The sequence below is a fragment of the Sarcophilus harrisii genome, chromosome 5 (assembly GCF_902635505.1).
Source record: "Sarcophilus harrisii chromosome 5, mSarHar1.11, whole genome shotgun sequence".
NCBI lineage: Eukaryota > Metazoa > Chordata > Mammalia > Dasyuromorphia > Dasyuridae > Sarcophilus > Sarcophilus harrisii.
The window spans coordinates 191,079,414-191,091,071 of NC_045430.1; the positions used below are offsets into that span (position 1 = coordinate 191,079,414).

Sequence of the window (11,658 nt, forward strand, 5' to 3'; positions counted from 1 at the left end):
GTGTTCAAAGATTTTCTTTTCTTCCTGTGACTCTATGACCATCACTGACTATGACATGTGTCCATTGTAGATGTCATAATGATTTCCTCTCCCCACCATTAGTGTTGACTTGTTTCTTCTATGTGACTACTCCCTTCATTTGGACAGTGGACTTCTGTCCCTCTCCCATACCGGAAAATGGGTATTTGCCCTATGTAAAATCTTTTTTTTAGTACATGTTTTGATGAGGGGTTGAGAGGTTATAAAAATACAATGCAATTAGTCAAAAGCTGTTAGCATTTGCTGTCACTACTGCAAGAACACCAAAATCATTGTGTGCAAGAGTTTGGCAGTTTTGAATGTTTGTAGAAATAAACTTATAATGCATCCAACATACATACACACATACATATATATATATGTCACTGAGGAAAAATGTATCTGTAATACAATTCATAAACCATTAAATATTGGGTCATCGCCAGTCATCTTGACTCTTTAGAAGAGGGAGTGTGGCTGATGACTTTGTGTAGCTCTGTCTCACTTAAATACAGTTCATGTGCAAGTGAAGGCATCATTCTTGTGATATCATTGCTCCTCTTTGAGAATGAAAGATGAATGGCAAACTACTAAATAGGAATCAATGGGCCTTTGAGGTCCTTTGAAATTCTACAGTTCTGTGATTAACCATTTCAGCATAGTGACAAATAACTGATTAAATTTTTCAGAATTTTAAATGTTGCTATCTCACAAAACTCAAGCCTGAAGAAATTATTGTCTGCACGTGCCTCTATTCATTCTCATGAAGAGTACATTCTAATGAGGGAGACTATGAATAAAGTTCTAGGTCGTAAATTATGCAATTTGAAATAAGAAGGGATTGACATTTGGGAAGGAGGGGCCCAGAAAGGTGTATGACTGAAGATGGGATTTGATCTAAATTTTGATGGAAGCCAGGGAAATTAAGAAGCAGAAGTAAGAGGTCAGAGCAAGCCAGTCATGAAGGGTGGTAAGTGCAAAGGCAAGAGATGACACAATTCCTCTCTAACTTTTAATGTTGATTGAATTAGAAAATGGCTTGTGTGCCCTAACATTTTCTTATACTTTGAAAGAGAGGGAAACTAAGATTGCTTTCAAATGTGCTACTTTAGGATAGGATGAAGGCACTTTATGATAGGATGAAGGCGCTTTTGAATATATCAACCACGAGTAAGCTACATATCCAGGGCAGGGCAAAATTCCTTTGTTTATTACTGTTTGAATCTAATGGACTTATCAGCTATTCTAGCTATTTTTGTTTTTCAGTCAATAAATATTTATTAAGTGCTTACTATGTGCCAGGCATTAGGAATACAAAAAGAGGCTAAAGTTCAGTTTCAGACCAGTTGAATTTGAGGACTGACAGATTTGAGAACTGTAAGAATAGAAATGCTAATTAAATCATTAAATGAGCTGATGAGTTCATTTGTTCATTATCTTACTTGTTCCTCCCCTCCTCCACTATGGGCCTTAATCTAATTAAACAACAACAAGTTTCTTCCCCTGACTACCTCAGCTTCTTGTATATGAAACTGTGATCTTCTTTCACATGAAACTTTTAAAAATATAACAAAATTATTATTCTCGTGTATTTCTTCTGAGTCTCTTTTATTACCCTTTGTATATTTTTAAATGCTTTATTAAAGTTTTTTCCCTATATTTCTTTTAGATGAATTATCATCTAGTCATGACTCCCTAGTTTGGAATTGAAATTTATCCTTATCCCAATGTTCACTATTCCATTGTATTATGTTTATGTTATTGTAGTCCCTTAAACATTTTATTTTTATTTTTATAGTCTTATCCAATGTATCAGCTATGTTATTTGAAAATTCATCAGGCAAGTTATTTGCATTTCTATCCACCATTTATAAAAACTTGAGCTACATAACACTAAGAACAAGTCCCTGTCATCTGAGTTGACATATATCTATTAATGATTGGCTTTTTGGAATGACTCTGGAACCAGCTCTGATTTTGTCTGACAGCTTTATTTATCCTGCTTCTCTCCATCTTGTCCTCAAGGACTGCATGAGAAACCATGATGTGGGTAGGACTTTAAAAGAGAGACTTGGGGAGGATTACATCAAATAATTGCAAACATTTCACTCCATAGTCTGCTAATCAAAAGGAGATGATAGGCCATCTAACTTGTTAGTTAAAGAGCAGTCACTTGCTCTAGGCACATGAAGGAAGAAAGGGAATGAGGATTCATTAGGGTGATTTATCCTTAAAAATTAAGTCCTGTCAAAATGCTTCTGGGAATACCAATGTGTGTGTTTGGGGGCGGGGTACGGAAAAGGGGCACACTAAAAGAAAAGGGTCGAGAGAGCTGAGATCTCAGGAACTGGCAGGAGCTGCTCCAATGTTTGAGAATATTCTTTCTGTACTTTATGCTTTTCGAATTCAATATATTCTCTTTAATCTACACAGGATGTCTCAGAAGTCTTTCAGTCATGTCTGACTCTTCATTTTACTCTTCATTTGGGATTTTCTTGGCAAATATACTGAAGTGGTTTGCTATTTTCTTCTCCAGCTCATTTTATAGGTGAGGAAACAGAGGCAAACATGTGTCACATAGCTAGAAAGTATCTGAGGCCAGATTTGAACTTAGGAAGAAGAGTTTTCCTGACTCCAGGTTTGGCACTCTATCCACTACACCATCTAACTCCCTTGTCTTAAAAGTCTGAGAGCAGTTTTAAGCTGTTAAATGCTTAAATAAGAAAAAAAATCCTTTCAGGATCGTGCTTATGTATGGAAAACACTTCATATTCTGTAGGAGGGGGCTAAAATCTTTGATGATCAATTGTTGGGAATTAATCATAAGCTTAGGACAGAAGTCCGGGGGGAGAGAAATTGGAAAGATTAGAGCATATGGGGATTACAATCCTATTTGCTCATATGCCCAGGGAATAAACTGGTGGTTTAGATAACTTAATATGATAAGTGTCAGAATGGAGTCCAAATATTGAATTTAGAATAAGACCTGTAATTTCTTTGGTATAGTGAACTGCTAATACGAAAGTTCCCTTTATCAATACAAATTGGAACCTGCTTTGTAGCTTACAGTATTACAAATTTGTATGAAGGTACAGGAGTGTTAACTGCCTTGTTTACAAGGCTAATGTATCAGAGTCAGGACTTGAAGCTATATTTTTGTGTTTTCTTATTCTGGTATCACAGATATTGTACTCTAATTACTCAGCCACAAACTTTTAGTGCTAATGTAAGATATCCTTTACACAGAACTTCAAAGGTTGAAGAGATTTACTAAGGGATTCTGGCAGAATAGTGATTGAAAGTGGAAATAGGAAATAAGGAATATTAAATAAATAGTTTACCCAATTATATAGCCCAACCTATATACACCATAAAAGTGATTATTCAAGGAGCAATGACTCAAAAAAAGACAAGATCAGGATAAAAGCTTTTATTGAAATACAGTTTCTCCACTTATGATTAGTAGATGGAGTGTTCTACATTTTTAGTAGTTGCAAGAGGATTAGATCAGAGAAAAAGAGCCATAAAGGAAACAGTTTAGTTTTCTGCAATGGTCTTCTTAATCCAATTCACATAGTTGCAGACCTTAGTGTAGACACCAGGTTTGCCTTTCTGAGCACAACCATAACCCCAGGAGACAATTCCTTGAAGTTCTCCATTGCAGACCACAGGGCCACCGGAATCACCCTAGAATTGGAAAATAAAATGGGTCAATTTTCTTTTGGTCCATAACAGAAAATAGAGTCCAGTCAAACATTGCCCTGACAGGTCCATAATACACATTTAGTTTGATATTCATCAAATGTTTTTCTGGGAATCTAACTTTCTCTTTACTTCATCTTTCCTTTCCCACCTTAATGTCTCTTCCTTCTTCTCTTGTCTGTGATCTCAGGAAGCAGAGCAGTTATAGAGAGAGTAAAAGTGAGGTTGGATGAAAGGTCATTTTGCCCATTACATTTTTCTCCAAAGTGTCCCATCCCCAACATTCTTCCCTAAGATACCTTATTAGGGCAAGCATAAAGTCCATGCCATTTCTGATCATTACAATCATTTCAGAAGGAAAATATTTTGGTGTCCCCAGTCCCCAAAACATCTTTCCATTTCACGCCATCCATGAGTGCAAATTCAAAAAGTATTTCTATTACCAACTCTCTCAGATTAGTTGACATATGGGAAAAAGGGAAAGAATGAGTAGAGAGGAAATAGAAAAAAACTGACCTGGCAGGAATCCTTTCCACCCTCCAGATAGCCCAAGCAGATCATGTTGTCGGTGATCTGTCCAGGGTAGGCTTTGCGGCAGGTAGCATCAGAAAGCAGGGGGGCATTCAGACACTGAAGCAGTTCTGGGTAGTTGACTGTTTGGAAGAAGCATAATCATGATTATTTATTCTCTGTGAAATACTTGCAAGTTTCTCAACTAATAGGTTTTCTCTTTCTTCTCTGTCACTTTTAAAGATCTTTAATGTGAGAAAATGATTGATTTGACTTTTACTGGTATTGACTTCAGATCATATAGTTATGAAAAACAAGGGATTTGATGAGTGCTGGGAACCCTAAGACCCTTAATGATATTAGCTCCATGAAAATATTATTGCCCTAAAAAGACAGTAGTATCATCTACATTCATATCTCCCCCCTCCATGTCTAAAAACCAGTCATTCAAATATTAAGGAATCTCTTTTACTCTCTTCAGATATTCTTGCTTTTGCTAAGTTACACACATGCATGGTATAACCCTAATCTTTTCTATACTTCTGGCCTTTCTGCCCAGATCTTATATAATTAACTATAATCAAATAAGGAATCCTGAAAATGGGAGGTGTTTGTGTGTGGGGATGGGAAAGTCAGAGTTGGACTTTTTGACTTCTAATGCTCTTTACCCTCTCTGAGTCACTTACCACCAGAACTTAAAGTATTGCCCCAGCCAGAGATGAGACATGAAGTTCCAACAGCAGCACAGTATTTAGGCAGGGAGATGGTAGAGACTCGAGAGCTGAGGGTGGCAGGTGTTTTCAGCTTAATCAGCATGATGTCATTGTCAATCATGTAAGAATTGTAGTTAGGATGTCGGATCACTTTAGCTGAATCAATGAACTGCTCACCACCTTCAATGACGTCAATGTTGTGCTCTCCCAGTCTCACCTGGATTCGGCTAGATAAACAAAGAACACCGTTAAGCAAACTCATCCCCATGTTTTTACTCTATATCTCACAACAGTCAGGTAACCACTTTCCATACAAATCAGTCCCATTCTCTCTCTTTTCCATATTTCCTTTCATTGCTTATACCTGCCAGTATAAGTCACATCTAGCCAGATATCTAACTTATCAAATACAGTAAACTACTACCACATCTTTCCCTAGGGTAAAGTCCTGAACTCACACCTTTATTCCTTACCCAGTCAATTGTCAAGTTACCCAGGGAAGGGAGTGTGCAGTAGGAATATGAAGTAAGGGGGAGAGAGAAACAGACAGACAGACAGACAGACACACACACACACACACACACACACACACACACACCACACGCACAGAAAGAGAGAAAGAGAGACAGAGACAGAGACAGAGAGACAGAGAGAGGGGGAGAGAGAGGAGGGGAGAAAGAGACAGAAAGAGACAGAGAAAGAAAGAGGGAGAGAGACACACACAGAGAGAAACAAAGAAAGACACAGAGAAACAGACAGACACAGAGACAGAGAGACACACACAGAGAAAGACAAAAACACACACACATACAGAGATGGAAATAGAAACAGAGACACAGAAAGACAGAGGCACAGAGAGAGACCCTTAAACATTTCTAACCAAGGGTATATCACAGAGCTAAACTCCTAAATTTACCAAGTTCCACTTTCTCTTCCAAAATAGATATTTTAATGTCTGAGTTGAGACATTAATAGAGTTCAGCTCTCTATTTCTTTCCCCACCAAATACACGTAATTAACTGAGATTCTACATGAATAATCTCTTGTTAAATACCCAATCATTTGAGATTTTTTTTTCATCTAAACCGAAAGCCATGTAAGGAGGAACTGGGAGGCAATTTTCTGAAGGATTCTCACAGGTCAATGCTGTCTTTTTTTTCCCCCCTCATTTGATCTTTACCTCTTTTCTTTCTATAAACACAAACATTCCATTGGTAGCTCCTCCGGCTTTAGTAGACAACATCCTTGAATAAATTTCCCATCTATCCATCTATCCTACCTAGAAATTCTTTGGAGACTGCCCAGCCCTGAATGAATTTCGTGGGCTTGGTCTAACACTGAGCTTGCCTTAGAGGTAAATATTGGTTACTTACGACTTGTAGCAATGAGCAGCTGATACCACCCACTGTTCATTGATGAGAGAACCACCACAGAAATGGTAGCCAGCATTCAGAGACACCTGATAGGGGAGGGAGTTAGGGGCACATGTGTAGCCTCCAACAATCTTGTCATCATCATCACTAGCGGAATAGGCAACTGAGAAAGGAATGAGACAGGAATTTTTCAGTTCAACAGGACCTCCTGAAATTTCAGTTCTTCAGGAAATTTTCCAAGATTGATCAAAGAAAAACTGACAATATTGCTTTTCCCTTAAAGAAGCAATATAATAAAGTAGAAAGAATGTTGACTTTGTAATCAGAAAACATAATTTCAAATCTGATACTTTTACCCTGCATCACCATAGTCGTCACTTTAATATTCCTGGGACTCAGTTTCCTAATTTGTGATATTAGAATCTCTGAGATAATTCTAAGACCTTATATCTGTGATCCATCCGTGACTAGAACAAGAAAATCGTTTGCTTATTGTCCATAAGCACTTCAATTCATATACTTATTTAATATTCACAAACATATACATGATCTAAAGAACTCATTATTCATTCATATTCATCTTTTTAGCAACACCCATTGAATCAGATACATGAGGATATGTAACAGAATCAGTGTCCTTTCCATGTTATTGATTATGAAGTGAAGGAACTAGGTAGTTTCTCTAGTATATTTCTTTTTGTGAAGAATGCAGCATAGAAGCCATGTAACTAAGTTCTTGATAAAACCTTTTCTTTTTAAAAAAATTTTATATATTAAATGAATTTAGCATTTCATTTTCTTACTTAAAAACAATTTCTAATATTTGTTTTTGTGACTTTGAGTTCCAAATTCTCTTCCATCCTCCCCACCCACTTTCAATGAGAAGACAAGCAATTCAATATATGTTATACATGCATAGTTATGCAAAACATTTCTGTAAGTCATGTTGCAAAAGAAAACATAGACCTCCAAAAAAGACACCTCGAGAAAAATGAAGTAAAAAAAGTATTCTCCAATCTGCATTTAGATATCATTAATTTTTTTTTCTGGGAAAATATAGCATTTTTCATAAGTCCTTTAAAGTTATATTAGATCATTGTATTGCTGGGAACAGTCAAGTAATTCACAGCTGATCATCTTACAATACTGCTGTTAGTTCATACACTATCATCAACTCCTGGAAGTCTTTTTAGTTTCTCTGAGAGCATCTGTCTCATCATTTCTTATAGCACAATAGTATTCCCTATGTCATAATTCAGCCATTACCCAATTGATGGGCATCTCCTCAATTTTCAATTCTTTGGCCCCACAAAAGAATTGCTACAAATACTTTTGTACAAATAGGTCCTTTTCCTTTTTTTGTTAAAATCTCTTTTGGCAATTAGACCTAGTAGTGGTATTGATAGGTCAATTATACTCTTTGGGCACAGTTCCAAATTTCTCTACAGAACGGCTGAATCAATTCACAGCTCCACTAACAGTGCCTTAATGTCTCATTTTTTTTCCACATTCCCTCTACCATTTGTCATTTTTCTTTTTTGTCCAATTAGTCAATTTGTCCAATTAGTCAATTGTTTTGTGGCATAACTCAAAATTATTTTACTTTGCACTTCTCTAATCAATAGCTAATTTTAGTATTTTTATATGGTGAGAGCTAGCTTTGATTACTTCATCTGAAAACTGTTCATATCTTTTGATCATTTATCAATTGTGGAATGGCTTTTACTTTTATAAATTTGACTCAGCTTTCTATCTGTTTAAGAAATGAAGCTTTTATCAGAGAAATCTGCTTCAAAATTTTATCATAGTTACTATTGCTAACTATTCTCTTCCATTCTATTTCCCTGTTTTTCTATTCTCTCTCCTTTCACCCTGTCCCTCCTCAAAACATGTTTTTGTTCTGAGTACTCTATCCCAAATCTGCTCTCACCTTTGCCACACTTCCCTTTTCCTGTTCTCTTTCTGATAGGATAAGATAGAGTTTTATACCCAATTGAGTATTTATGTTATTACCTCTGAAATAATTACGATGAGAATAAGGTTCACTCATTCTCTCTTACTTCCCCTTTATTCCTCTTTAAAAATCTGTAAAAGATTTTTCTCTCTTTAAGTGAAATAATTTACCTAATTCTACCTTTCCTTTTCCCTTTCTCCCAGTACATTCCTCTCTCATTCCTTAATTTTATTTTTTTAGATATCATTCTTCATATTGAACTCACCCCTATTCTCTATGTCTACATATGCTCCTTCTAACTGCTCTAACAATAATTTTTTCTCCTGAATCTATTTTCCAGGTCAGTTGTTTTTCCAATGAGATAATTCACATTGTCTTCTCTTTTTTCATTCTTTTGGCTTCCTTTCTTTTTTGATTTCTCATAAAGACAATAATTTCCATTTGCTCAATTCTAATTTTTAAGGATCTATTTTCTTCAATGAGATTTTGTACCTTTTTTCCATTTGACCAATTCTACTTTTTAAGAAATTTTTTTTCTTCAGTGAATTTTTTTGCCTCTTTCTCCACTTGACTAATTTTGCTTTTTAAGGCATTCTACCCCATTGGCTTTTTGTACCTCCTTTACCATTTGGCCTAGTCTGTTTTAAAAAGTGTAATTTTTTCCTTTCTTTTTTTTTTTTAGAGAAGCATTTGGGGTTAAGTGACTTGCCCAGGGTCATACAACTAATGAGCATTAAGAAGCTGAGATCAGATTAAAACTCAGGTTGTACTGACTCCAATGCCAGTGCACCAGTGCTCTATCCACTGCAATATCTAGCTGCACCAAGGTATCATTTTCTTGATTATTTTTAATGCCTTCTCTCTCAAGATGTTGATTCATTTTTTAAATGATTTTCTTGCATCACTCTTATTTTTCTTCCCATTTTTCTTCTATCTCTCTTGATTTTCAGAATGATGTAAACTTTTCTGAAGAAGATGCTGATAGGTGTGGATGCAGTGGATGAAATACCAACTCTTGAGTCAGGAAGATCTGAGTTCAAATCCAGTCTCAGATACTTGACACAAATGAGCTGTGACCCCAGGGAAGTTACTTAACCCTGATTGCCTGGCCAAAAATGGGGGTGGGGTTATGTGCCCAAAAAAGGGCATATAATCATTCCCTCTTCATAACATGTATTCTATAATTATGTATCTCTCACCTATTCTTAAAAATCAGTTTAAATTGGAGCCTTTACCAAATATTCCATAGAGTCTACATTCATTTGGTCTAGCAGAAATAGCTTGAATCACACAATTTGTCTATTAGTCATATACTGTCTTATGTTCTTTCCTTTTATTTTCCTGTGCTAGCCTTGTTTCTTTTGTTAGATTATATTTGAAGACAAAGACTTTGAGTTACTAATTTTTTTTATCCCTTGAAGCATCTAGAACCCTGACAAAACTCAGTAAACACTTGTTGATTTGACAAGAGAAACTTACCAGCAGCCCCCAGGAGGGCAAGGAAGATAATGGCCTTCATGGTTGTCCTAGTGATCTAGGCAAGGCAAGGCGGTAGAATCCAGGGTTCTCAACTACTGCTATTTATCCTTCAAAACTTGGCACTGAAGACTTCCAGGGAAACAGAAGAATGACTCAATGGAAAATTTAGAAATCCAAATTTAGAATTCCATTCTATCTAGTTTGGAAGGTAATCAAACACTGAAATTAATTGACAACCCTTTCCCTATTACTCAGAAAGTTCCAGAAATAGAATTACATGTACATGGATCAGGTTTCCTCCCGGAGCAGAAAGTACAGATTAGGTTACAAGGTACAGTCCCAGGTGTCCTTCATCCCACACAAAATTGCTAACCATTTGACCCCAATCCTTTATTTTTGATCCTAAGTGGTCCTATGAGCCATATGCCCTTGCTAATGAATCTCCCCTCATCCCTTTCCTCAAATATATGTATCTAAACATGGGTTTTACTTGAATATGGTGATCTATGTATATAATTTTCATATTTTTATGTATTTCAAACTTAAAAGACATGGGATTTTGTGAACATAGGTATTCTTGCCGATTTTAGAACCTATGATGATTCAATAGGGAAATGCTAACAATATGTTTGGATTTTTAGCAGTGTATTGGATAAAATATTTCATTTTTTTTTGTGGAAAAGAGAAATATGTGAGTCTCCATCATACTATATTTAAGTAGATTTAGAAGTGAGAGAATGGCTGGGATCAAAGAGTAATCAGTGGTGGTTCATAGTCAATTTAGAAAAAAGATCAATAGTGGAGTACCTGAAGAATTAGTGCTTGGCTCTATGCTATTAATTTTTTTAACTGATGACTTAAGTAAAGGGATAGATTACAGGGATATAAGATCTGTCAATAAGACAGATTTGAAGGAGATCTCTAACATTGGATGATGCAGTTAGGATGAAAAATGATTTTGACAAGTTCAAATATTGGGCTGAATCAAAGTTTCATAATTAGGTTTAAAAAATTACTATACATGTACCAAAGGATCAAGAATGGTAGTTAGACACTAATCTATATAAAGAGGACCTGAAGGTTTAAACTGAGTCAACTGTATGCTATTCTAGTCAGAAAAAACAAACCAAACAAAACTAAGACAAAAAGAGAATTCGATCTAATCCTTCATTTAGAAAGGTATTCCTTTCTAGGTAGCTTCTAGGAAATTTCTAAGGAAATGGCTTTTCTCTGATATTGTACCTTAGTCAGACCGTAGCTGTAGTATTGTGGCCATTTCTGGGCACCAGAGTTTAGCTTTGGGTTCTTGTCACATGAAGATTGCTTGAAAGAAATGGTAACATTTAGCTCAGAAGAGAAAACTTGGAGAACATGATAGCTGTCTTCAAGTAATTAAAGGGTCATTATGTAGAAAAGGGATTAAACTTGTTTTTGGTTATAGAAAGTAAAATTAGAAATAATAGTTGCAGACAAGGTAAATTTAGGCTTGGTATGTTTAGGAGAATACTCAACTTCATGATTTCTTTTACTTTCATTTGCATGTAACAGGACACCAGAAAATAACTGTTCATCGGTGAGTGAGAAACTCTCCAAATTTCCTCTAATGGGGAGAACTTAGCTTCCCCCATTACTAAGGAGGGGAAGCGAGAGAATTAGCTCCAACAGAAATCACATGAAACAGGAAGCTAAGAGTGGCAAGCGGGCACTGGGGCTGCTATCAGTACAGCATCACCCTTTCAGCATCACTGCTCCCAATTGAAAAAACCAAGACAATGGCTATTGCTTCCCCTACTTTGATAGACTTGAGAGTGTGTGGCTGGTGGCTGCCTTTCCAGAGACATGGAGTGGAGGAGTGGGAAACTGGGACATGTTGCCATGGAAGAGGGAGCAGAGCTAGAGCAAGGAGGTT

The 11,658-nt window shown here is 36.2% G+C and overlaps 1 protein-coding gene across 1 annotated transcript; it reads right to left on the bottom strand.

Annotated features, from left to right (window-relative positions):
- Nucleotides 1-3,433: 3,433 nt before the first annotated feature.
- On the bottom strand, nt 3,434-9,855 carry LOC100929943 (cationic trypsin-3-like). Its single transcript, XM_003772434.2, has 5 exons — nt 9,750-9,855; nt 6,317-6,479; nt 4,917-5,170; nt 4,237-4,373; nt 3,434-3,705 (listed from the first exon to the last, which is right to left on the bottom strand). The coding sequence occupies exons 1-5, from the start codon at nt 9,787-9,789 to the stop codon at nt 3,556-3,558; spliced, it is 744 nt and encodes a 247-aa protein (XP_003772482.1). The 5' UTR covers nt 9,790-9,855; the 3' UTR covers nt 3,434-3,555.
- Between the last annotated feature and the right edge of the window lie 1,803 nt (nt 9,856-11,658).